Below are 27562 nucleotides of genomic sequence, written 5' to 3'. Positions count from 1 at the left end.
GAACAGTGGTATATCCTTTTTCATAACTGTGGGTAAGAGGCAGGGTACATCCAGTCACCAAACCATCAAGAGAGACAACCACACATTCTCATTTGACACCTATAGCCAATTTAGAAATCCATTTAACCTGAGAAGCATTTGTTTGAACTATGGGAGGAAGTCATGCAAGCACAGAGTGAACATGCAGTACACAAAAAGGCCCCAGCGTACCAGGAGGCTCAGCCCAGGAATGTTCTTGTCGTGAGGCGACAGTATCCGTGCACTGCTGTGTGGCCATTTAACTTTACCAAACACTTCCACAAGTGGCCTTTAATTAGCATTTCAGGCAAGGATACAACATTTTATTATCTAGTAATACAATAAAAAAAAAACCACACACACACAAAGAACATAAAAAGAAAAAAATCCACAGAGCAGTTCCAGAAGTACATCTGGAGCTTACTGCACCCTGTTTATGTAAACTGTCTTTGTGGGTCTGAAATTCAGGACATGCTGTTCTCATTCTACTGGCTCGCACCAATTCTTGCACCTCCCAAAAAATCTTGGGAACTTGTTTTGTTTTCTGCAGAACTGCAGCCACTGTCTATTCTGAAACCTGCCTCAGATGGGTTCTACACGGCTTTTCCTATATGTAATTCCTTACCTCAAGAGATTTTGGACTTTCACCAGTGAAAGGCTTCAGGTTTGAACATATTAACCATTTATAAGATAATTAAGACAAAACACAAGATTTCTGTTAACCAAAATTACCAAAAGGATCATTTTAATCTATGAAAATGATTGGGCATTGTTTTTATCATGATGAAATAATGTTATGTTTCACTACATTTCTAAATAGCTACAGAAAGAAAACAAAAATTGCTGGTAAACTCAACCCAACATTCATTTTGGGTCTTATTTACTTCTTAACATTCACCAAAATAAGTGGACTATATTGTGGTAATATACACCTTACCTTATCCTGTCAAGTCCTGTAGTTTAAGTTGTCCTTTGGGTTAAACAACTACATACACACAACAAACAAACTGCTGTTTACATTATTCTTGCCATGATTCACTGTGCTCTACATGACAAAACAGCAAGCACCCAGCCTCTAAGTTCAACTCAAAGTATTTTCCTTGAAACCAAGTCACTATTAGTCATTTTTGTGTCCTTGAATAATATCAAGAGCAAGCTTTCAAATGTCCTTTGAGTTAGGATTTTGTCAGATAAGAGCTTGATTGGAATCTAAGTAACGGGATGCAGCACTTTTCCTTTTTAGCCCCCATTCTCGAGCAACAAAGAGACTGCTGTTCTCCGGGTAGAATAGGAGCCAGTTGGTTCCCCGGCTCGCTGCTCCGTTTCTCCTGCTCAGTCAGCACCAGGTGAATATTACGCAGACCAGACCTGCAGACCAGGCCAAGAAAGCCTGTGGGACAACAGGCCTGACAGTCATCGTGAATGTTATTTCACTTACAACAGCTGTAGTTTGGACTCTTGGTTCTCTATGCTTAACTGTGCTAGAGTAACTGGAACATGGTTCATTCAAGCTATAACTGAGGCAAAGTGGAAAATAACCTTGTTGCTTTAATCATGTGGTTTATCAAAGTCAATTTTACTGAAATGCACTCAATGTTCATTTCAGTAAAAGAAAATTAAAGAACTGTTTACAGTAATAGATGGGCTCTTTTCCCCCGTTCTACTGGTGTATTGTCACCCTTTTATTATGACAGGAAGTGCAGAACTGCCAGAAGCTTAGGTTCATGCTTGAATTAGCACTGTGGGCACTGTTCTGCCAGATGTCTGGGTCATTATCACACAGACGCACACACACATAATATCTGCTGAGTTGTCAGTAAGTGTTCCAGTTAAAAGATTTGACAGGAAGCTCACCAATAGATGACGAGTCAACTTTGTCATGACTTCTGGGAAAAGTTTTTTTTTGCAGGATTTGCTTTGGCTTCAATAAGCAAAGAAGAACAATTTGACAACCAGAGAAGTGAGGCCACATTTCACCAGAACTGGGGGGGGGGGGCTGCTTGTTATAAGGCTCCTTGCACAGAAAGGCCTCTGAGGCTGCTGGGCCTCACAGCTGCAGCTCAGTTCAATGAAACCTCTCCCCCGCGTGCAGAAGGGAGGTGGGTAAACCCAGAAAGAAACAAAGGAGGACAGAGAGTGCACCCTCTCCTCTTATGTAATAACCCTTTGTATTATACACATCCTTTTGGATCCTTTGGCCGCCCCTGGCAAGATGAGAGCAAAGTGTACTCAAAGAAGGCCAGAGCCGTCCCCGCAGGCTCATCACGTGTCTCGTGAAGAGGACATAACTGCAGAGCCGAGGGTTGCGTTACAGCTTTCAAAAGACAACTTGTTCAGCCTAGCTGTCCTTCCTAAGGGGAGCACAGTAAATCAATATTGCCCTGTTGAATGTAAGACGAGCAGAGGGCGACAAGCTCATCGTGGCGCATGCAAACATTTTGAATGCTGACCTGCCCTGAATGTCCTGCTTCCACTCCCTGAGCCAGTCAGCAAAAGTCAAGCATCTCATGCACAAAGCCTGCCCTGAATTATTATTTTGTAACTTTATCTGGAGGAAACAGAGTCGACAAATTACACTTTTTACTTACTGAGTGCCAAAATCTAATATGAGGCAATCTTAATAATTTCTGGGCTTATATATAATGGGGGTATTTCCAACAGGTGTGACCTATGACGGCTGTGTAGAGTTAGATTCCAGCTGTTTAATAGTTTCAACAGCTGGGTATGTACATAACTGCATAACCGTGTCTTCCCCTTGGCTAAAACAAACAAAAAAAAAAAAAAAAATAAAAAAAAATATGATTTAACACTTAAAAAACACGTTAGAACCCGCACTTTAAAGCACATAGCTTTAAATTAACAAGCCATTCTTTTGAAACCCAACTCCCTCCTGAGTGCCACCTCAGCGATACTCTTAACTCAGTTCGCGCTTTTCTCCTGCTTTGTCCAACTTTGGCTCCACTTTACCTCCTTCAGCTCCTTCTCTATCTGCACCGCCCGCTGGACGATGGGTCCGCGGACCGCGTACTCCACCCGCTTAACGTTGGGGTTCATGCTGTCCAAAGTCAGCACCCTGCCCCGGTGCGAGACCCCGTTCACTGCCTGCTGGGACATGTTTGTTATGTCACGAGCGCACCGTTGAAGCTGAAGCGTTATCTAAAAGATGAAAAAGAAAGAAAAGAAGTTCAGCAATTAGACGCTCCTAGCTGCACGGGGAGCAGATAAAGTATATCAGCAGTTACCAGTTGTTCAGCGGTGATGTTGTCAGAAAAGTTTCCGTGTTTACTTTCCCTTCAAGCCCCTTTCCTTTAAGCTTCAACTGACACACGAGCCTCTGCACCCTGGGTGTTTGTATTCCCCCCCCAGGGCCGCCCCGTGCTGCCCCGCCTTCGCGCGCTGTCGTTTGCGATTGGCTGGATTTTCCTAACCGTGACTGACGTCAGCGTCTAACGCTGCTGACTGGCGCCGTGTCATACTGCAAATTTTGTTATCGATCCGATACCAAGTAAATATGGTGCAGGTCCTGCCGATACCAATACCAATACTTTTAACCTATAAAGGCAGCTTATGTAGGGGAGTGACAGTGTGTTGTGTGACAGTGACATTTTAATGATTACAAAGTTTTTGTAATTTCCACTTTCCACAAAAATTGGTTATTTAAAAAAATATTTTTTGAGACTGAGCTTGCAAAGAAAAGCATCTGGACTTCTTTAAGTTGCTTGAAGACGTTTCACCTCTCATCCGAGAAGCTTCTTCAGTTCTAAGGTCAAATGGTGGGGAGTCCCAGATTTAAACCTAGTGGGAGTATCCCCCCACAGAGGGACAAAAGGACCCCCTGAAGAGCCAAGGTGTGAAAATGGGTGTGGGTCCCAATCAGCCAGGGTTTCAGTTGAGCTCATTGTGAAACCTGGCCCCCCACCGCATGATATCATGCGAAAGCAACTTAAAGAAGTCCAGACCCTTTTCGTTGCAAGCTCATTTGACTACGATGACCTGGATGACTGAGAACCTTCACAGACATTTTTTGAGACTCTGAATCGCTTTGGGTTAGTGTTTGCTATGTATATAGGTTAAAGACTATACAGTCAGCACAAAAAGGCTAATAAATGTTTCACAATGCATATTTGAGCTCTATTTTTCCATTTAAACAAATAAGTTATTTAAGAAAATTTAATGGGCAACATACTGTATTGGAGGATAGAAGCAAAGTATTGATCCTATTCTCCAAAAGTTGATTCTGTTCATCTGGACATAGTGTTTTGTGGGAGAAACGTTTCATCACTCATCCAGGTGACTCCTTCAGTCTCAGCTGACTGCAGGTTTCCCCAATCTTATAAATGGTACATTACATAATGACTGAAACTAGCCCACTGAAGGAACAATGGGCTGGGAGGTCCAGTTTTGTGGGAGAAATGTTTCTCCCACAAAACGCTACCTCCAGATGAACAGAATCAACTTTTGGAGATTTACTTACCTGGATGACTGAGCATGCATCAAGATATCGATCCTATTGCGTCAGTATCAATCCAATACCGATGCCAGCGTTGGCATCAGCTTCAGCTGCCTTTTGCTTCCATGTTTTTACAGTTATTCTTAATTGTTATGCATCGGGAAGTATTTCTTTAAAGTTAAAGCATGAAGTAATAAATAAGTAAGTAGCATTTAACGTTGTTAGCAAGTAGCGGCTAATTTACGTTAAGAGACAATGTTAGCGTGTGCAAGTCCGAGCCAATGTTGGCCACCTAAATAACAGTGACGAAAAAATGGATGGTAAAAGAGTGCACAAAGTACAACCCAAGTTCTTTAATAAGGAGATTTTTCTTCCTTTCTTTGTCCTGCTTGAGAGTGTGGCTTGTCCAGTAGAAGAAGGCGTTTGGAAGATGTTAGTTTGCTAGTTTTATTGGCTTTTCATGAAGACAAGCAGCACGACTCAAAAGAAAGAAAAAGCACCAAAGGTTAAGTCAAGGTCAAAGTTCCCACATTAAAGCGGTTTTCTTTTCTTTTTAAAAAAAAAACAAAACAAAACAAAACTGAACTGTATAATTAGAAAAGAGCTAAGCAATAAGCACAATTCCCAACTGTTTTAAAGTCATATATATATGCTAGATTCTCAAAACTGGCTGACTAACTCGCCTGGAATAGACCTCTGGCGTGTTGTATCTGCTGTACAAATACTTTATTTACCTTGGACATGGACTTCATCGCGACGATGGCTCTGTTATCATGCGAATACCGTAATCTGTACTTCGTAAAATCTTACAAGACTAGTCCAATTTATTAAATGTCCTTCTTGAGTATCCGCTGCTGTGTTCAATGTGGAGCAAAACAGTAGAGCAACATGAAGAAGCCACTATCTGATTTTTAGTACAGTTAATCAATAACCAGACAGTATTTAATAAACAACTTTTTGAATTATCTGTTCATAATGTAGGTCAGTGGTTACAACTGCAGTTACAATAGTTGTTAACAACATATAATAACTAGTTTCAGTTTTAAGTTATTTTACTTAGGTTTGTGTTTAAAAAAATAATAATATTAATACAAATACTTTTTAGTTTTAGAGATCCTTGTCAATCACACATCATACAATCAAACATCTAACTTCTATTTTTATTTCTCTCATTCAGAAAATTCTTGCTGAAAACAAAAACGTGGGTTTTAATTGGGTGATTTGCTGTGGGTTCACCACTGGACAACATTGTAATATCAGCCATACAGTGGCCCTGCTCTGAAGCAGAGATTTTGACTCGATATAGCAGGTGAAGCAGGCCTGGCTTTTCTTACAGTGAGGTGTCCCAGACAGCCATTACAGGTTGACAGTCAGCATACACAATACCAGGACCCCGATTGTCAAGCAGATAAATGAAATGCAGGTTTCATTAATTTTATTACTTAGCGTTTCTAGCTCTTAAAAAAAATCCATAAAACAGGTATACTGCTACAGTGAATGTAACGACAGAGTAACTATTAAAGTATTATGTTGTCAGCTCAGAATGGAAACTTCTTTGCCGGAGGGAGAGAGTCAGATTAATGCTGTCTGTGTCATTTTAACAGTATCATTTCTATTGGATTGTTGATGAATAATGCCCTGTATTATGACGGACATTAAGTGCAATAGCAACAGCTAACATATAGAAAAATAGACTTCTAAAGAGGGTTTGGGGCAAGAGTTTTGAAAGTTTTCCTTTTTTTTTTTAACACTGGAAACTGGCTGCTTTTTCAGTCATCTTGAGTCCAGTCCTTGTACCTTCACATTTTCAGAAGAATGTGTTTGTTTGTTGACCAACTTAACACTGACCTACAAATCATTCAACTCTGAAAACGGCACCTAAGTCAAGGCATGAAACAATGTTGTGTCTACACATCACACAACTTAACAAAGAACCCATTTTAAATTGTATCTTTAGGCTCTTTGTGACTAACAGCTGTCACAAAACTCATCATTTGTTACATCAAAATATGAAATGCCAAAGATAACAGTTTGAAAGGCATAAAACTGTACCAAGAAGGTCATTTTCAAAGAGCTCTTAGTTGAAAACTTGGCATCTTTCAGTATGGTGTGTGGCATGCCCTTAAAAAATCTGATGGAGTAACACAAAAGAAGGTGCAGGTCTAAAGACTACAGCAGAAGAGCGTCTGATAGTCAGGTCTTTAAGAAACAGGGGAAACAAATCCAGCAAAGACCTGACGGAGGACCTGAGAGACGCATTGCCCCTTCAATTGATACATCTGCTGTTCACTCAAGCCTCATCAGAAATGGTATCAGTGGAAGAGCTGCTGTTAGGAAGCCATTATTGAGTAAGGAAAACATAGAGAAAAGGCTGAGGTATGCCAAATTACACAAGACACAGACTGAAATCAGTAGCAACAGGTTTTATGGAGTGATGAATCCAAATTTGAAACACAGGGACAATAGTGAGTGTCTACAGTCGACTCTAAAACATGGTGGAGCCGTGTTGAAGTAGTGTGGGCTCATCTTGACAGGAAACCAAAGGCAGCCAACATCCAAAGAAGAGCTTTAAATGTCCTTCAAGAAGCCTGGAGAAGTGCTCCTGAAGCCTACTTAAAGAAACTACAAGACAGCTTCCATTAGAGAGCGCAGACTGTGTTGAATAAATAGTGGTCATTATCAAATATTGATTTTCAAAGTTCTTAGAACTATATTCATTCGTTTGCTTTGTATACTGTATTTTGGTTTATGTTATTGGACTGTGGCACGAAGGTATGGGTTAATAATTTGCATCCACGACACATCACTATGTTGTCTTTTCATGCGAAAGGAACTACAGTACCAGAGAAAAACCACCTAGAATGCAAAGAATGCAGAGGAAATCAATGCAATGTCAAATAAAATTCATTTCTCACATGGAAATTTCCTTCCTTTGCATGTCATTTGTTTTAATCAGAGACAGAGAGGTGTGTGAATGTGTATCTGTAGGACAGTGTGAGACCCCCCCGATGGCTTGGAAAGAGTTTGGGAAAGACATTTGATATCCCAAACTAAAACAGTTCACACACAAGCATGTGATGCCCTGGTGACTTTCATGTGCATTTTGTCAGACTGTAAGTGCATCATCTGTTCCAACTTTACCTCAACGTTAAATGACAGATCAACATCACATACCTTATGTTGTGCAACAGCTATATAATTACTATAAGAGAGACTTACAGGCTTGGTCCTTGTAACTCAGTGGTGCTGGCTCACAGTCAAAACAAGTCTGAACATAAGCAGCTTCCAATTTTAACACACTCCCTCCCCATAAGGGTAACTGTTACTGAGACCTTATACAACATAAAGATCTGTGCGCATATGTTTATGTGTGTGGATGAAGGCAATTCTGGTGCACCACAATGTTAAACCACCTAAATAAGCTGTCATTGTGTATTAACTGCTGCTCTGGAAGATGGCTCGGAACAGACTGTGTCATTCGAGATGTGCGGAAAGTCAGAGAGTGACTGATCTGATCTAAGAGGACGACAAAAGGGGGAATGAGGGCAAGTAAAAAACATTCAGCTGATCATTTTTACCACAAGAGGGAGCTGTCATCAACATCAAACAAGACAGACTGGGTATATGTTCAGCTTTTTTTGAACCAACTATAAGGCAATAACCTGATCAAATCTGTGCCTCAAATCACACACTTAAAAATGTAAGTTGGAATAAAATAAAATATTTTAAACCCATTATCTGATCTGATCCCCTCCCTGTAAGCATCCCAGTCATAACATCCAGATACATTCATTAAGAGTTCTTGCATATTAAAAAATATATACAAAAATCATTTGTGAAAACATGTTTTTATGTTTTGTTTTTCTAAACAGGGATCAGTAAAAATCACTAACAAAACTGAAATGCAATACAGAAAAAAAGAGTGCATTGAGAGTACATCAAGTCCATGTCAGACCGATTATGTAATAATCCCACTGCTCACAAAATTTAAACGTGGGACTTCGTGCAAGCATTGCAACCTTTTTTTTTTTTTTAAAATAAGACATTTAATGAAGGCACCAACCTCTGATAAACAATCGTGACACGTTTGCTCAGTTTGACAAGAAAACTAAACAGACTCTTTGACAATTCGGTTAACACAAACATATCATAATTTTCTTTTTAGAAATTGTCTCCGGATCAGGAAGAATAAATAATATGATTACATTTTGAGGGTAGAAAAATAGAAATACTGACAGAAAAATAGGAATCTGATAGATGATGACAGGCTGAGCTAAATTTCCCCACAGTAGAGACAAATGGTTCATTAGCAAATTGCACCATTTCAAATTTTGTGCACTTGAAAGCAACAAGAGAAAAAATTTTCAGTCCAAAGTAGAGAAAAAAAATAAATCAAGCAAGGAAACGGTCCATCTTCATTAAATATAAATTCAGAATATTGATTAAACCAATCATGATCAATCCCCCATAAAGAAACAAACCTCTTTCACTCTCGTTTACAATATAAATGTACGCTAATGTAGATCATGTACCTGTCATAGCACTCATTAAGAAAAAAAAAAGAAAAAAAAGAACCTCATTGATTTAAAACAAATCAGCTGCAATTCAGTCTTCTGCCTTATCTAGAAAACTTCACATGATTCTATGGCTTTCAGCCAGTCTAATTGTGTATTTAAGAGATGAGTAATGTAATGCCCCAAGAAATGGAGTGGGGGAGCTGTCTGCTTCTAACTGCAAGACTACAATCTGGAGTTCTCCTGTAGGTGAAGCAGGAGGGAAAGCTAGGACCTGCTAAAGGTGTGAAATGTGCAACAGAAATGAGAAAGCTAATCAAAGGAGGAATAATCACAGATTGCACTTTAGTTCACTTGGAAATGCAAAGCAGATTGATCCATCATTGGCATGTAGCCTTAACCTAAAGAGTCTCCAGTGATTCACTTAAAGCATGTCTGTTTTAACAGGGTTTTTTGCCACTTTTTGCCACCAGCTTTTGTACTTTATAGGCAGCATATTTTCTGATTGCATGATTCTTTCTACATGAGTCCACAGCAAGGCTCCTTATTGTCGGACTGCTCTTCCTCAGGGGCTCGGAGTTTCAGAAGTGGAGGATCTCCACTGGCTGGGGTGAAGTACACCTGACTGGGGGAAACTGCCTCGGCGGCAGGCGTCATTTCAGGATCTGGCTGAGCCTGAATGGCTGTCACCTCAGCTGCTGCAACGGAGGGCTCCTCCTCAACGGGCGAGGGCAGCGGTGGTGCAGGTGCTTGGTATTTATTGAGCTTAGCAGCTGCCCGCTGGCGTTTCAGGTCAGCCAAGGTGTGGTGTGATTTCTCCCGAGTCATATTGTCTGCCCCCTCGCCCTCTGCAGACCCCACTCCAGACGCAGAGCCGAGCTGGTAGGAGGCGCTACGCTCCATGATTCCTCCCCCACTCCACTGCTCTCCAGGTACAGAAGATGCCAGAGAAACAGAGGTCTCTCCATTCCCTAGGCTGGGCATAATTTTCCTGTCTGCAGCCTCCAGTTCTTCCAAATGTGATGTTGCTGCACCTCGAGTAGCAACCTAAAACACGAGGGGGGGGAGACAAAAAAAAACAAAACAAAAAAAAAACAAAAAACATTTACACTGTTTGTAATGGTCACAAAAACAGTAATGAGAAAAATTTTCCAAACAAAACCTCCATCACCATGGTGGCATGCTGGTGCAACTCATTGTCGGTCTGTCTGTCCTCATCGTCGTCCTGCGGCTCGGGCTGTCGACCGCGCTCCTGCCACACCATGGCCTCTTTGTGGTGCTCCCGGCGGTAGAGACTGGAGCGCTCGTTCACGCTGACGCGACGCACCACTTTACTGCACATAGAAATGAGAGACAGGAGGGGAAGCAGTAAAACAATGATCCATTTCAACTTCGGTGTATGCTTTTCCCCCTCTGGTTCCACTGAGCTCCACGCTCACCCTCTGCTTCCTGTGCTAGATGCTCGTCTTTGCAGTGTGCCTTTCTGCCTGTCCTGGCTCTTCATGATGGCATCATGTTTGTGCTTCAAGTCCATCAGTTTGGCTCTGACTTCCTCATCAACACATAAATCTGAAAGGCAAAAGTGTCTCTCATGAATAAGTTTGATAAAAAAGGCAGAAACAGCAGCAACAACAATACTCTAGTTTCACCTAGTGGTGTCTCCTCTAAGACGGACTTTGCATTTAGATTGGCTCCGTGTGCCACCAGCAGTTCCACCATCTGCATCTATGGAACAAAACAAACAAAAAAAAAAACCCCACTATGAATGAGTCATTTCAGGAAACTAGTTGCTTTAGGCATGACAGCAGTATGAACCTGTCCCCAGCAGGAGGCAGCATGCAGTGGAGTCCACCCATCAGAGTCCTTCACATCCACCTGAGCTTTGTTCTCTAGTAACAGCTCAGCCACAGACATATAGCCGTTAGCAGATACGATATGGAGCTAAAGGAATAAAGAAAATGAACTGCACGTCAGTAAAGAACAATATTTCACAAGAAAATAAAATTAACAAAATATTTTCCCAATTCTCTGAACCTTTATATTATTATTACATTGGCTGAATGTTACAGAAATGGTTGGTAAAACATTACAAAGAATGCAGGAAACCTGTGCAACCTGTTAACAGTCAGGGAATTATTGCATTTATATTCAGATGTTTTTAAAATATCTAGCTTTACAGCATTGGATATAGATTTGAACTCTGAGCTGACAAATCTTAAGTGCACCACACAGTTCATGTGCATGCGTCCTTGTGTCTCACCAGAGTTGCTCCATTATCATCTTGTGCGTTTAAATCTGCTCCGCTCTGAGCCAGAGCCCGAATGTCAGCCAGCATAGCCGCCTCTTTAGCCCCTCTGCATTCATCTATACGGTCCTGAGTTATCCCTTCACAAAACAACACACACAGGGACAGGATTGAAAAGATCACTTGGACTTATTTTCTTCCTACTTTGGAACTGCACATAAATGTTGGCCGTCTGATTTCGAATGTGATACATGACAGGTAAGTTAAGCTTGATCATGCCTCTTTTCCCCCCAACCTGTCAAAGGCAGGAAGGTTAATCTGTGCACAAACTTCTCACTGACCCTGTTCAGCCATAACCATCTCTAGCAGCTCAAGGGTAGCCTCGTCCTCACAGATGTCATAAGGCATGTTGCCATCCGCATTGACAGCCAGCAGATCGGCCCCACTGAAAGCACACATATCCATATTCAAAAAGACCTGAGTTAGCAGCTTTGCATATTAGGGTGTGTCACTCTAAGTGTTTTCATTTGCATTGGGTTCATTGGGTTTCAATTGCTTTCTCTTCCCAAGAAAGCTCTAAGTCTCAATTGTGGCCTAGCAAATAACATCCACTGAGGTTGAAACGAAAAAAGCACATTATAAACAAAACATATTAGCTTAGAAATGTAAACATTTTGTGAGAGAAACAGAAAAGTTATGATGTGAGGCAGCACTCACCCCTGAATCAGGAGCTGCACCAGACCAGTGTGTCCACAGGTGGCAGCAGCGTGCAGAGGGGTCCACAACTCACTGTCACAAGCATTCACATTGGCACCAGCGTCTAGCAGACACTGCACTATCTCCACAAAATCATCAATGCAGCACTGAGAACAGACAACAGATACAATTGGGCCCATAAGTTTTTGGACAATGACAGATTCTTTTTTTAATACTGTGCTTTTGCCTGTGCTTTAAACATGATGTAATTGAAGTGCAAAATTTCCATTTGAATCCACTGGATGTAATCAAAGTACTGTAATAACCATTTAGGAAATACAGCTATTTTTATAGATTTTTATATATTCCATTTTTGGAAATCTCAAAAGGTAATTGGACAAACCAACGTAAATGTTTTAAATGTAAGGATTGTTTTCAACACTTTGGTATAAACCGTTTGCAGTCACTGACTCCCTAAAGTCTAGAACCAAGGACATCACCAAATTCTGTTCTTCTGCTGAGATGCTTCAGTCGCTGCTTGTTTGTGAGACTCTGTGCCTTCAGTTTAGTATTTAATAACTGAAAACATGCTCGGTTTGAGATTAGCTGACTGACATGGCGATTGAAGAATGTCTCATGTCTTTGCCTTGAGAAACTCTTTGGATGCTTTTGCAGTTTCCTTTGACCCATTATCCATTAACACTGTGTTTCTGATCAGTTTGCAGCATTTCACTGAATGTGAGCAGAAAGTATAGCCCTGTACACTTCACAGTTCATCCTGCCATTCTATCACATCATCAATAAACACTAGTGGCCTGTGGCACCCATACATGCCCATACCATGACACTGCTCCTACCAAGTTTGATAGATAGTGTGGTATGCTTTGGTTCATCTTGTTGTTTCTCTCATTTACCACACTTTTCTGTTCCCATCACTCTGGCATAAATTCATAATGGTTTCATCTGTACAAAGCTTTTGTTTCCAGAACTGTGCAGGCTCTTTTAGAGGTTTTCTGTCAAAGTTTAATCTGATCATCTTGTTCTTGAGTGTAACCAGTGGTTTGTTCCTTTTGGTAAAGCCTCTGTATTTACATTTATAAAGGCGTCTCTTACTTGCAGACCTTGAGAGCGATTGAGTGTGTTCTTGACTTAGTCAGATGTTGTGAAATTGTTTTTCTCAATCACAGAAATAATTATGTCATAATGCACCTTAGCTGTTTTCTGGGGTCTTTAAGGACTTTTGATTTTGCTGACATGACCAGAGCATTCCTTCTTTTTAAGAATTAACAAGATTCCTGATTTGGACCCTCCTCAAGTTTTTCCTCCATTTATGGTAGGTTTGTGCGGATTTTCAGCCTAATGATGGTCTCCCTCACTTACAACAACATCTCTTTGAACATCATTTTAGGAGTTCCAGTGAGAAAATCCCAAATGGAACTATTCTTCTGCTTAATATGTCATGGAAACTGCCTGTCAGTCAATTTTCTAATTAACTTGAAGCCTCTGAAAATTGTCGACCGTTTATTAAAAATGGATGGAATAAATTTGAGGGAAAAAATATGATGTTAGAAAACGAGTACAAGCAGAGATAGAAAAATCTAAACATTAGTATTAATGTCAACTAAAGCACTGGATAAAGAAAAGAATTTACATGTACTCAGCCCTCTGTGTAAACACTACATTTTCCAAGGGAAACGGCAAAGCAAACCGCTCTTGTAAAGAGTTCTCTGTGCTAACAAATAGTCCTCTCAGGAGTGTGTAGTAGTGCGTGTATGTGTAAACATAAGGAGAAATTAAAAAGGGGTGAGAAAATCGCAAGGATTTAAGGTGTCTTAAGGTGTCAACTAACAAAACACAGCAATATTGTGGTGGTTAAGTGTGACTGAGGTTGCCCAGAAATAGGAATGCAAGAAAAAAAAAACAACAACAACCCTTTTTCACCTTTTCCATCTATAATCAGGGTAATAACTACTTTCTTTATGTAAAGTAACCAAGAAAATGTTAAGACATAATAAACACAACTAGTACTTGGTGAGCTGTGACCACACACAAACAAACATAAACACAGACACAGAACAGAACTGGCCTAAATGTTGACAGTGGTATATGTGCAACATGTGGTTTTACCGGCCGTAACAAAATCATGCCGCGTAAGCAGAACTGCTTTGTGTGTAACTCAGTAATGTTGATGACAATTTAGCATTTGATTAGTGCAAAGGCAGAACTAGGTAAGTGAGAGGAGGCATCTGAGTTTGTACAACTGGCAGTGTTAACAGTGAACAGTGGTTGACTGGTGGCGGCTCCTGGAGCTAAATGCATGTGTACCTGATGCAGAGCAGTCAGTCCATCCTCGTTGACCAGATCGGGGTTGATTCCGCTGTTAAGCATCTCCCTCACTAGCACAAAAGAAAACAAAAAGAAATTTACAATCATGTATATACAGATTATGCATGACCATCAGGGCAGAGTCTTTTCCATAAAAAATACAAACAAACAAAAACAACCTTGCCATTTACCTGCCCTGAACATAGAACAATCTTTACAAGATGGTATGTGTAAAATGTAAAAGGATTTACCACCTTACCAACTAGCTCAGATCCAACAACTTATAATAAAGCTCTTAATACTATTTTTAATCTCTAATATATTCAGTACAATTTTTTCAGTTCCTGTAAGTCATCGGTTTTTACAGTGCAAGAGCTTCTTTCAGCAAATGCCAACAGCTACAGGACAAAGAAGCCTCGGCATTACAGTCAATTCATGGCACACCAATACTTCTGGGGTCTTCCTTCACACGTTTCTGAGATCTGGATCAGTCTTCTACAGGTGTCAATACCCTGGATTAGTATATATTTGCACTTTGATGCTCTAAAATCACTGAGTTTAAGCTGAAGCATTTGAAAAAAAAAATTGTTGTTTTCTGATTATGAACTTTTTGTGCAGTGTGTATACCCACCTTCATCCAGGTCGTTGCGGGAAGCAGCATCAAGCAGGGTGACAGCACTGGGGAATGTCACTTTGGTGGTGCGTGGCTTCTTCTTATCTGCTTTGGCCCTCGACCCTCGTACTGCATCCTTTTCCATCTGTCCCCAAGCCTTCAGCTGCTGAGCGCGGCGCTTCTTGGCATGCTTGAGCCGTTCTGTGGCACTCAGACGCCCCATGGTTGCCATTTCAGCAAGCAGCTCGCCGTGATCTGCTGCCATGATACCGCACCGCCACAGCGGCTCAGCTACTATAGTACTGTTTCTTTCACTTATGTGAGGATATCCTTTAGGGGGTTTCAGCCTTCTTAATTTATCATATGCCTCCTGTCCTTTTTATAGGGAAGCCAAAGAGGCCTACATCAGGGTGGGAGAACACAAAAAGATACTGCAGTTCATCTTTAAAAGTAACTTGAACCACAAAAAACAGCAAAAATTTCAAAAATATGATGGGAAAGAAACTAAGTTGTGCAATCAGGTGACAGATATTTCTGTCTCTTTTCCATCTTTAAAAAACTCTTATCGTGCTAAAGTAAAATAGCAGCAGGAAGGTGTCCAAAACATAATAATCCAAAGGGTAGGTTTCAACCAGCTGTCAGTCCTCCAATCCATTTCTACTTTGGGTAACTTGGCGAATCATCCACTTGGCAAACAGAGAAAATAAAACTATAAAAAGGTCAGTCTATCTTAGCTTCTAATCCAAACAGATAGCAATCATGCTTCAGTATATGGTCCAAAGGAGGTGTGGATTTGTGAGAATCCATAGGCAGCAGTGAAAAACAAATCCACAAGGTGGAAAGAACCAAACATCCAATGAGAATAAAAAAAAAAGGAGTCCTACTTCAGTTACTGACAATAAACAATATTTGACAGAATTAAAATATTTCTGGGTGGTCAAATAACAACATTTCACAACTTCCTGTTGATAGTGTTGGTGCACTTTTTGGTAAGTCTTCAAAAGATGTGATCTAGGTATAACGTGTTCACCAACTTGAATGACATTGTCTTCAGCCTGTGGGTCAGGGAGAGAGAAGGAAAAACTGCAGTGAGACAAAATGTCAGGGCTATGTTACAGTATAATGACAACATACTGCTCTCTTAATCCTGTTATCTTTAACCCCTGAGCTCCTCTCCCCTACTCCCTCCTCTCCCACTCCTCTCCTGAAGGAAACTTGAGAGGGTGGGATGCTTTTCATTAATGACTGACACACCCTGCAGCCCAGCACACACATTACATGTGTTACAGGGTATTCACACGGTGAGAGTGAGTGATGGATGTTGTGGCAATGCAGTTAAGTAACAAGTATGTGACCTGTTATGGTGCAAGTTCCCACCCCTGACAACCCTGGTCAGTGAGATCCCTCTCATTGGCTTTCGTTCACTTCCAAGTAGAGATACGCGGCTCACACACTCGGCTCTTTCCAGGCTGTTCATTTATTATTTAGGCCTGGGCCAGTGAGCGCTGAGAGGAAGGTCAACTAGAGGCACTCAGTGAGATAGAGAGAGTGACTGATAAGACTGTAGTCCCAGGACACAGCTACTGCAACATTGTACCAATGACAAAAAAAAAAAAAAAAAGCTGGGAGAACACACTGGTCCATAAATCAGCAAGATTAGAGGGCAATCAAGTGTAGAATCATTAGACATAACAATTACAGTGGTCCTCTTGGACTTTCACCTCATTAAGAATCCAACAGTGTTTTTAATAGTTGTATTAAACACAAATAGTCCTTTGTTACAAACTAAGTGCAGATGCCTATATCTTAAAGCCTTGTGTGCAATATGATATAGCATACAAAGAACTATAATTGTGCTTTTTAAATAGGGTTTTGCCCTGCCATTTGAAAGACTAATAGTTCTTGCCTTGGGGACAGGCAAGAACTATTAATATTCTGTGTATACCTACTATTTTCAGGATACCTAACCCTTCACCCTTTGTCACAAGCTACAATGTAAGGATTTCCTTAGTTGAAGGTCACACTCTGACTCTCTCCATGGATTGAAGGCTACTACGCAGATCTGTCTTTTAAATACACAGATTAATACGGACTTGGAATGCACAGGACAGAGATATGTGTAATGAAGGTTAGTTTCAATTAGAATGTACCGACAATTGTACAATATAGCTTTTTAAACTTTCTCCCTCAGAGAAGAAAGCCATAGTATCCAAAAATCAGCACTGTAAAAGTCAAGAGTAAACAGTAAGTATACGGACTATTAAAGAACAGTCCAATTAGAGTTAGTGGCCTTGGTTATACTGCACTTAACTAATGAAAAGGGGAATAAGTTTTGTGGCATTTTAAGGGGCTTTAAAGGGGAAAAGGATTAGAGAAATCTGGAAAAATCCCTTCAAGAACTTTACTGATGTATTAGTGGGATAATTCCAGACACAATTGGAGAGATCAGTGGGAAAAAAATCTTAAATATGTTGTTTGTTTTTTTTGTCAGACTCCCAAACCTAGTGTTTTTGACATTTTATCCTGTGCTGTGAATTTTAAAGATATCTTTTCATACTCAAAGCCTATGTTAAATGTTGACACTCAGACATAAACAACAAAGCCATAATATATCACCTGTATATTAAAATACATCCTTTAGTCCACATCTTTCACAAAAATCAGCCACTACTTGATTTGTGCACATCAGAAGTTCATTTCTTCTGAAAAAAGATGCTTTGATTCTTACTTCACTAACATTTCATGTTTGCTGAGTTTACACAAACAAAGAGTGATAAACCTTTTTTGTTTTTTCTTCTATATGCGATTCACAACAGCGCACATTAAAGAGATGGAATTTGATGATTTGCATTTCTAAAGTGATCAATGTGAGAATCAAGGCTGCCCTCACCGCTCTTTCTGAATAACGTTATCCTACTGACTAAGCAGACAATAAAAGTGTGCCCCATTTGTCCCTGTGACTATAAAACCAGTTTACTGTGTTTCAACCCTCACCATGAAAATATGGGCTCACCTGACCTGCTGGAACTGTGCTGGCCTGCCACTGTTGTGGTGTGTATCTTACATGGTGTATCACTCTGGGATGACAGCACTATTGCGGTTTCTTATATTATTGTGGTTTCTTATACTCATGACCACATTGCTAACAAGTTTTCCACCATATAGTTATCGCTGCAAAGAAGGTGCTGCATCAAAAACCTCCTAGTGTTTGATTTGGTTACAGTTGCCTGCAATGTTTCATGATTTGTGCGCAAATACTTGGCAACCCAGTGGAAGCAAAACTTGAAAAATGGAAAGAAAATAAATAAATAAATAAAAAAGAAAAAAAGAAAAGAAAATGCAGATGCTTCATCTTCAAAGTAAAGGTTGAGCCAACTGTGTCCATTTACAGTTTGAATCAGACTTTTCTCCGTTTGTTCTAGAGCTCGGAGAATATCTGAAAAATGTTTCTAGACAAGTGCATCACTTAGATTTATTCTACGACCACAGCAATATAATAACAGCCAAAATCACAAACAGGTTTTTGCCAACTGGTTGAGGAATACATACTTTTCCCTCGCAACAGGAGGTTGCCAGATTGCTGCAGACAGGTCTCCATGTCTGTGTGTAATTTACGTACTTATTCACTTAAACCTACATGGTCACCATGAATGTCAAACATCCAGAATGGCAGACAAATTGACATCATGCTAATAGTGGTCACATGTCGGCAAAACCTCAATGGGTCATTAGAACAATAGTCTATTCAATATGTCCTCTGTAGTGGGCATTGAATAGTTCTCAGGATGACATCACCACCTCTTGCCTTAGCGTGCTCTTGACAACACCTGAGAATGCTTTATGCAATTTCAAAACAAACTCAGAAAAATCAATTTTAAGAAATATCCATGAACCTATGGATGCAGCCATAGCGTGGTTAATCCATATACATCTTACGCATAAAATCCAGTCATCAAAAACACATGTCACTTAAAACAACCCATCCCTCCAAAAACTGTCATATATGTGGTGTGTTGACTGATTCACAATGGCAGATAATGCACTGAGGAAAATGCAAGAACACTGTTAAAGTTACCCAACTATACTATTAATACCAAACTTAATACTTCCTGAATCCTTTTCAAATTACAGTCTAAAGAAAATGTTGGAGATTAGCAATAGGGCACTAAAAGCTACTTTTAGCTTCCCTCTTTTTTCATTACAGCAGATAGCTCCACATGTTTGACTTGGCAGATTGTTGCTTTTCTTCAGATTTCCTCTCTGATGCAACACTGAAGGGATTTATTTCTCCTCCCAGGATCAAACTAGGGATCTTTCACCTGTTAGGAAAATCAGTAAACCATGCCAATATGGAGCCACAGTTTAGTAACTCATGCTATTAACCGGAACTGAAAATAACAGAGAGACAAAAGGAGTCAAAGAGAGAAAGAAGAGATATCCATGTTGGCAAGTCAGACAGGCAGACTTGGACAGGTAGGTAGAACATAGGTAAAGTGATTAGACTACCTTGGGAAGAAGTAACAAACTGTGTCCATGTGAACGCTCGTGCATGCATCTTTTGTACACTATGGGACTTGAACACACAGCAAAATTACACACGAGTAGCGATGGGAGGCATGATACATTGCACACAGGCTAACTTTCTTGCCTGTGAAACTTAACATAGATAATGTCAGAAATTTATTTCTAATTAAAATGTACAATCACACACATAAACACAAACTCTGACATCAGAGCAATATATTCTGATGTTATGCCGTGGAGTGTTAAGTTTAGCAAACATGTAAGACACCCTCTCATACTAAGGTCTAATGAAGCGCAATTATTTGTTTGTTTAACCAACAGCGCCAGAGTTCCAGGTTTACATTAATGTCCCAAGCCTAATGGGTTTTTTGACCTCCATCACATCTTTTTCCCTAAGAAACTAATCCTGAAACCATTAATAATAAATGTATCCATTTCAAAACCAAGTAGTGTAGCAATGATAACACTTCCTAAATCCTTTCAGCAGGAAACACAGTGACAATTTCTCTTGCCAAGGACCAATTCTGGAAGACACAACATCCTTGTAAATGTTTTTCACTACGCAAGCTGATCTTGGAGAGTGTAAATAATGTTATGTGACAACTGCACTCTGCTCAGGACACTGTGGATTCTCACAGCTACCAGTGCTACCCCTCATTCACCAGATTTTCAGAAAACCTGAACTCTGGGGCCTTGACATTGAGGTCAATGAGATTTGAACTGATCAAGATTTTTTATAAATGCACTTTTGGTATATTTTTTTTAAAAAAAAATCCCACATTGCCTTCTTCTCGAGTTAGCACATGCAAAAACACGGGCAGCCACACTGCCTGCCAAGGTGACTACAATACCCCATTAGTCTTTTACAGTTAAGGGGTAAAAATTGGGCTGAAGGAAAAATTAAGTTCAACGTCGCAAGTAATTCTGTGTTAGCCCATCACCAACGAAACAATGCGAGCACCTGATTCAATCACAATGTACACAAAAGTATTTGCTGTGAGTGTGAACACCGCTAACTTGTGGCTACACACTGACGCAAAAAACAGTACCGGTATGTGTCAAAATCAGCCACTTCCACTCTGGATCTTGTCTCTTTAAATCATATACTGTCCAGTTTTATTTTGACTCCACTTTAACCATGACCTTTCAGTCCAGTCTTTGCTTTAAAAGTCCCAGTCCCTAAAAGTAGGGAAGTTTATCCCTTTAGAGTATTACTCCGATAGTTCAGTTTTAGCCAAACAAACTACAAGTCATGTTACTGTGAAAAAGAGAAAACACGTCTTCAGTATCCTCACAACATGAAAATGCTATCTTACTCAGACAGACCAGCAGCTCAGAAGTGAACTAGAGAAAAAAAAAAACTACAAGATAAACAGTCAGTGGCCCAATACTATGTTGCCTCTCTGGACATATTAATAGTTTGGTTGTAGTCAATTGTAGACAAGGCATCACCATGTGAGGATATTTCTAAGATAAATATTGAAGCTACAGTATTGTGCAAAAGTCTTGAGCCATGTCTGATTTCTTTAGATTTTGCTTCCAAGGAGTCAGACTTTCTTGTAATTTTTCTTTTCTTTACAATTTCTTGCAAGTGGGCGTGGTCAGCAGTTCTCCAAGCTTTCTGGAGGTATTTCAAAGTTTTTCTTTCACATTTCATTTCACAGGAATGTTTTGTTTGTTAAGCCACTTAACACTGGCCTATGAATCATTCAAGCCTGAAAAAGGACCCTAACTCAAGGAACCAGTGTTGTGTCTACACATAACAGACATTTTAAACTGTATCTTAAGGCACATTGTTAATAGCAGTCTTTTACAAAGGCAAATAAATTGTTCCAATTTTTTAAGCTGAATCCAGGAAAAGTAGTTTGGACCAAACAGGCAATTCCAAAAGAGATATTAGCTGAAAACTGTGCATATCTCAGCAATGTGTGCTCTTTTTTTTGTAGAGGATAAAAGAAGAAATGGCAGGCTTAAAGACTCTCTACAAAACATGAACACTATTGGAAAGTCACATATTTAAGAAATAAGAAAAAAAAAGCCAATCAAAGACCTGACACAGAGCCTTTAAGATGCATCTGATCCTTCAGTTGACCAATCTTCTGTTCACCGAGGACTTAACAAATTATAGGACAGTTTGTCTAAGAGAGATCAGACTGTGCTGAAGAATAAAGGTGTTAGAATTGCAGAAAATTTGTTTGTTTTTTTTATACTGTATCTCTTGTAGTTTTGCACATTTCAATAAAGAGCTGCAACAACTTCCCATTTTCGTAGAGGGAAAAAAGGAAAGAAATGTAAGCTTTTGCACAGCACTGTATATTTTCAACAGTATACACTAGGATCAAGTGTTCAACAAAGAGCAACCCCTCCCCCGTCCTTTTGTTTTCTTAAGGAAGGATTTTGCTAACTATTCAAAAAGAAATAAGGAGAAAGCTATAAATGAAACTCTGAACACTAAATGAACAATCAATAATAATCTTTAAAAATTTGCTTCAATTTCTCTGCGATGCTGTGATCTTACCTTACCGATGTACTCACTACAAACACTTGATGCACAACAAACCTCAGCCTCATGAGTCTGTTAGTTTTGCTTCTGCTATATAAAGAATGGGGAATTTGTTAGTGGGAAGACTGTGGAAGAACCTTGTGATTCCCAGTGTTGGGCAAAGACGAGACAGGAAACTACACAGGAAAAGACAAATTTTAGCACGGCAGACACCACAGCGCACACTCACACACGCGCTGAAAAATATGACTAACATTTATTATGTTTGGGAAAACGTCCCTTCGTCAATGTGACATTTGTAGTCTTCTGACTAATTTTCCACCTAGTGACCTAACAGGAAGGTCTGTCTACAGCTGCTGACAAATACAACCTTTCACTCAACAGCTAGAATGAATAGAGTACTATGAATACATATACTGGGGCTCAAACTTCACCAGGTGGGTGGGACTGATCAAAACAGAAAATACAGCCTAAACAGCCAACCTTAAATCTGGCCACACTTGGTCCTCTGTGCTTCAATCATGGGTTTGTCATCATAAAACAGCACCGGACGCTCCTGTGTACAGCCTCCAGCCTGGTGAGCTATTTGATTTGAAACAGAGGACCTTACCGACCCACTCATTGAAACAAACATTGCTGAGTCAGTGTAGCTTGATGATTCGGGAATGATCCCGCCTGCAGTCTGAAACAATGCCAAAGTAGCCTAAAATGTGTGCCACATACTCACAAATACTCACTGTTAGAAGGGATAGAGCTGGGAATGGCTTGTCAAATCATGAATCATTATTTCTAATCAAAAAGCCAAGCGTTACCCAAGTGTAGCATCTACACTGCTTCTCTGCGTTAAAAAAAAAAGAAAGAAAGAAAGAAAGAAAGAAAGAAAGAAAGAAAGAAAGAAAGAAAGAAAGAAAGAAAGAAAGAAAAACTTGTTTTAAATGTAACGTATTTTTGGGCTGATGCTTGGACAAAGCAAGACAAACGAAGATGTCACATACCTTGAAATAATTTCCACTTTGGGTACTGATACAGGAAATGTTTGTAGCTGCAGCCCTTGAAGGACGGACAAAATTATAATCACTACAAATGAGAGCGAGGGAGGAGGATCTACAATAAGCCCTGTCATGTGTTAAGGTTTGAGTTGCTCCATGTAATCACTCAGAAATCTCAGTAATTCTATCAAGCAGCCAAAGGTTAGGAGAGACCATGAGAAACAAAAAACACAATGATGAAGGCGAAGATACGTCACACAAAAGAGCCGCTGCTTTTTTTGGAAGACAGGATGTGGACAGAGAGAGAAAGAGAGGGTTAAAGGATGTGGAGGAAAGAATGTGAAGGAGATAGAGAAGAATATGAGGAGGAGACAGGAGGGGGAGGAGACAGCCAGACCAGCTTTGACTTTAACTCCTCTGACTGCTTGTAAGTAGGAAGTAGGGTCATGTCATGCTGGAGCGGAGGAGGAGAAGCGAAGAAACAAAAAACATGTAAATTAATCAGAATGGTTTTTTTGTATGTAATTTGTATAGTATTTTTTTCTCTCTTATTTCTTTTCTAAATGTACTTGTATATTGTTCACATGTTGAAATAAATTACCAATCAAATCAAATCAAAAAGAAAACAGGAATCTTTAAACGGAGCCAGGTGACAGGATGAGATGTATCTTTATTATCCCATAATGGGATAATAAAGAAATGCCTCAGTAAGATGAGAGAGAGCCCCAAACCCGACAGAATTAATCTATTAGTTTAGTGGCGATTGCTACTCTTGCTGTAAAGTCACAGTCCGGCCTTTTTATCCATTCTTCCTAAGTCTCTGAAAGCACGTAGCACTGTGTGGGCTGTCACATCGTGTATCAAGGAGCCCTCACACTAATTTTAGTCTATATTGTGAAACCTGCAAATATTTAACTTTACATACCAAGTCAATGTTGTTGAAGAGGCACTTTAAACATAGGCCTGACAAGAACAAATGCCTGAGTTTATTTAGGTTAATAAGTTATTGATGGAGGGTTAAAGTCAAATAGCTGAAGGGCCGTGCTTGATTGTGAATAATAATCCTTTTCTTCCTTAATCCCTTCAGACTTGTGGGTCTGCCCCTGTGCAGTGTGCCTATTTTCACAATAAGCAAATCAATTCTCTTTACAATTCGCTTTTAGCTGAGAAAAGAGATGTTATCATAAGATATCGGAATTTTTCATTATTATTCATTCAGTCATCAACCTGTAATATCATTTGCCAGACTGAGCTTGCTATTTTTATTATTATATTATTATTATTAACAAAATAGTTGATTAATTCAACTAATGTTAAAGTAATCCAACAAAACCCATTTCAGTAAATGATTGAATCTACTTGACCCTGAACTCTGAGCTGCCGCATGTAAGATAAATGAGTTGTATTTTTTTACGTCAGGGTAATTAACTGTATAAGTTGGCACGTCGCCCTTTCACGCTGCTGTGATATATTTAGCTTTTAAAAAAAATAAGTTAAACTTAGTCCCAAATCACCTTCACTTTTTCATCACAGTTTGATGAGATCGCTATAGCGCTAAACAACATTAATACAATAATGGAAAGTTTTAACAGCAACAGCAGCGGAAGCTTTAGCTCCTGTCACGGGATTAGCTAACCGACCTAGCGGTTCATAGACAAGCCCAACAGGTGTATTGTCTGCTGACAGGTAATGCAAGCGGCTCTTTCCCCACTTGCTTCATTCGTAGCTCTCATAACGTAGTTGTATCCCACACGCTTGACTTTATAAGTTGAAAAATTGGCAAGCGTACCTGTTGTGCGGCTACCTGTGGTGAAGTCATATTATGCTAACGTTACCTTAGCTTCGCATTAGCTCGCTGCTCACCGACGCTGAACTCGGAGCCGCTGCCCTCAGATAATTAACGTTAACGTCTCGGCGACAACTAAGTTCAGCTTATACACAATCGTTTGAACCGAGCAGGACGTTCAGATTCATTGTAAAACAATAGAAAAACAAAGTGGCGACATCTTACCTGTTGCGCTGCCTGTCAGCGGTAGGTCCTGGGCGAGCGGTGAAACTGAATCAGCTGCTGTCCGCCGCAGCTCCAGCTTCAGCCAGCCCTCTGGGGAAATGCTTCACCATAACAACCGAACCTGCGCCCTCTCCTCCCGCCGGACAGCCTCCACCAGGGGGCGGCAGGAGACAGGTGATCATCTGCCAAAAAAACATGCCCGTATTTAAACTGTTACAAAAGAAAAAAACATCCCAATGTGTAAGCAGCAATCAAGTTTTTGACAAAGTGAATTTTGTACATCATTTATTTATCCAGGTACAAAAAAAGGTGTGAGATAAAAAATTGTATTTTTTAAAATGAGATCTGGCCAAGAGGGCAGCAGAAATGGCAACAAACATAATGGCTCTATAAATATATTTTAAGTGGATAGATTAATAGATACTTTATTCATCCCCAGGGGGGCATTAACAAATTCCACATACATGCTAGACAGGCCAGGACTGATACAAAAGCAATCACGACACTATGTACTGACTAATAATGAGTTATACTGTAGTGCATCATGTTATATTTAAAAGCTGTACTTTAGCTATTAGCGGTGGCTTGTGGTCAAAGTAGCCATTCATTTTACTTGAATCTCTGCCCTTCCTAATTTTTCCCCTCCATCTATTTTCTTACCATTCTCTTTTTGGGATTTCTGTCCCTCCTCCTGCACTTCTCCAAGACTAGTGCTAAGAACAGCAGTTGTTTGTGACGCGAGGGTTTGTTTTTTTTTACTAGTTGTTGCTGTTGACAGTGTAGCTGCTAACATGCCGGTTAATTTGACTCATTTTGTTGCATTTTTGTTTGTCTTTCTTTTTGCCTCTCAGCTTTTCAGCTCCACCTTTCGTTTCGCTGTCTTTATCAACCACGTCTTCCACAATAAAATCTCTTATACAAGGTGCGCGGGCGCACAGGGAACGCTGGCAGGGGAGGGAACAGTTTGAAATTAAGATATTTGATTGGGCAATCCAGTGTCAATAATGAAAATGCACCAATGGGCTGCTGTAAGTGTTAGAAGGCCCGGTGCACAGCGGCCCTACGACCTGTTGCCTGTATAAACATATCGACCAAAGACAAACAAACAAACAACGAAAATTATATTGACCCACCAGGCAAATGCGCGGTATGAAAAATTACCAGTCCAGCCTTGATGATAGACATTCAATAAATACTAACAAACACTAATAGATACTTGTAAATACACAGTATTGCCAAAAAAACTACTAAAAAGCAATTTAAAAAAAACATTAAAAAATAAACAGGTTGAACTTGCCTTAGTGTAAAAACAACCCATCCTTCATTTTTAAGTCAAATATTGAGGGTGTGTTTGCATGTATAAGGATGTGTTTGCCTATGCACCTGCATTCTTAGAAATGTGAATTCACTGCAGTCTTTTCACAGTAAACTGTTAAGATGTGTTTGGTAACTAAATGATAATCGCTGCAACACACAAGCCTAAACAAGTGTGTCTTTAACACTCCCATAATTAAAAATCAACTTTGAGGCACTCAACCAAAAACACTGCTGGACAATGAAATACACAAGGTGTCCCTGTGAGCACTGGAATCAGTTACTAAATCCTAAAAAAGAGATAGACACTGAAGACGCTGTGACCTGCTGACCCCCGCAGTGACTCAGCTATGCATCACAGCGGTGATACCCTGCAGAGTCACAACAAGGAACCTGCATTGGAGCTTTTGTTACCATCTCTGGTCCTCGGGAGAAGATTCAGTGCAGTGCTTCTTCAAGTGTTTTGAATATGCATAGAATGAGTTTCATAAAAATGATGGCAAACAAAGAGAAGAGTGACTCAGTAATTGGATTGGACTCAATCAGCCCATGTGAAGAGCCTTGTGAAACCAGTGATGCCCATGTTTAAAATCAACTAGATTTGGCTTACACAAATATTTATTATCCATTTCTGTGTCAGGAAAGAAAAGAAATCTTCACCGTAAATGAAAATATTATTTTCAGGCCTTTTAGTTTTTCATTATTCTGGTTTTGAATGCTTCGGAAAAGTCAGATTTCATGTGGCATGACAGATAAACTGCCTGATACCAGCCTACAGACAAAAGGTCAGAAACACCTGATGAAGGTTTTTCTAAATGCTAGTACTAACCAATGGTATGCTTTTTTATTGCTTAAGTTATACAAAAGTCACTCTTGTATTAACTGACACATCTCAAATCAAACTTTTCCTTACTTTCTCTGTGACAAAGAGCATGCCTTTCTTCCTCCTCTATCCCAGTATCGGGATGGATGACAGCTTAGGAAGGATTTGTCTGGACTCAATCAGCCCATGTAAAGAGCCCTGTCCCCGATGCTGACCTATTCACGTAGGACCCCATTCTCTTTATGTGTGGCTCTCTAATCCAGACCAAACCTATTAACTGGCATTCCAGCAAACAGGAAGGGATGAATTGACAGTTTGTATTCAAATCGGTGCGTCTGGCACTGGGCCCTTCACTGGAGAATGCTATGCAAATGCAGGTGGAAATTCCCCATATACACCAGTGATTCCCACCCTTTTTTGTGTCAGGTTTCAGCATGTGTTCGGTACTGTTTTTCCAGTACCTCTTAAAAGTAATACTGTATTTAGTTAACTCTTTTACTTTCGTTATTATTATTATCTGTTACTTTGTAGCATTAC

General features: G+C 40.0%; 2 protein-coding genes across 7 annotated transcripts in view; both read right to left on the bottom strand.

Annotated features, from left to right (window-relative positions):
• The window catches only part of si:ch211-217a12.1 (alanine aminotransferase 2-like), a 15945-nt gene extending 10592 nt beyond the window's left edge, over positions 1 to 5353 (bottom strand). Inside the window, exons 1-2 of one of the 3 annotated variants that reach the window (XM_005912089.3) lie at positions 5203 to 5353; positions 2986 to 3174 (exon numbers count right to left, since the gene is read on the bottom strand). In XM_005912089.3, coding sequence (XP_005912151.1) covers positions 2986 to 3174; positions 5203 to 5220 — 207 coding nt within the window. In that variant the 5' untranslated portion in view covers positions 5221 to 5353. Of the gene's footprint in view, positions 1 to 2985; positions 3175 to 3260; positions 3404 to 5202 lie in introns of those variants that run through there. The other 2 variants (XM_005912090.3, XM_005912092.3) reach the window with 2 other exon arrangements.
• Positions 5354 to 8488: 3135 nt separating this feature from the next.
• ppp1r16a (protein phosphatase 1, regulatory subunit 16A) lies at positions 8489 to 27256 on the bottom strand. Of its 4 annotated transcripts, XM_042228417.1 has the most exons (14): positions 27116 to 27251; positions 24889 to 25070; positions 22884 to 22938; positions 22626 to 22726; positions 14880 to 15916; positions 14249 to 14319; positions 11945 to 12090; positions 11569 to 11672; positions 11243 to 11367; positions 10798 to 10923; positions 10632 to 10707; positions 10422 to 10551; positions 10154 to 10316; positions 8489 to 10029 (listed from the first exon to the last, which is right to left on the bottom strand). In XM_042228417.1, exons 5-14 carry the CDS (start codon positions 15124 to 15126, stop codon positions 9502 to 9504), a joined length of 1716 nt encoding a protein of 571 aa, XP_042084351.1. In that variant the 5' UTR covers positions 15127 to 15916; positions 22626 to 22726; positions 22884 to 22938; positions 24889 to 25070; positions 27116 to 27251; the 3' UTR covers positions 8489 to 9501. The 4 variants fall into 4 exon arrangements, with proteins under 4 accessions (XP_042084351.1, XP_042084377.1, XP_005912158.1 ...); XM_042228443.1 differs by lacking the exon at positions 22626 to 22726; XM_005912096.3 differs by lacking the exons at positions 22626 to 22726; positions 22884 to 22938 and having other exon boundaries at positions 27116 to 27256.
• Between the last annotated feature and the right edge of the window lie 306 nt (positions 27257 to 27562).

The sequence above is a fragment of the Haplochromis burtoni genome, unplaced genomic scaffold (genome assembly GCF_018398535.1).
Source record: "Haplochromis burtoni strain Fernald_Lab_line unplaced genomic scaffold, NCSU_Asbu1 Contig_1, whole genome shotgun sequence".
NCBI classification, from domain to species: Eukaryota; Metazoa; Chordata; class Actinopteri; order Cichliformes; family Cichlidae; genus Haplochromis; species Haplochromis burtoni.
Note: the sequence above shows the minus strand (reverse complement) of the source record. Positions and strands in the feature narration are given on the sequence as shown.

What these genes read in the sequence shown, in the direction of transcription:
- ppp1r16a (XM_005912096.3), bottom strand. Translation starts at nt 15,126, where the DNA reads ATGGCAGCAGATCACGGCGAGCTGCTTGCTGAAATGGCAACCATGGGG. An exon ending in GTGCAGCTCCTGATTCAGGG is followed by an intron (nt 11,673 to 11,944) that starts GTGAGTGCTGCC and finishes GTGTGCTTTCAG; the next exon opens with TGGGGCCGATCTGCTGGCTG. An exon ending in CTGCCTCCTGCTGGGGACAG is followed by an intron (nt 10,708 to 10,797) that starts GTTCATACTGCT and finishes TTTGTTCCATAG; the next exon opens with ATGCAGATGGTGGAACTGCT.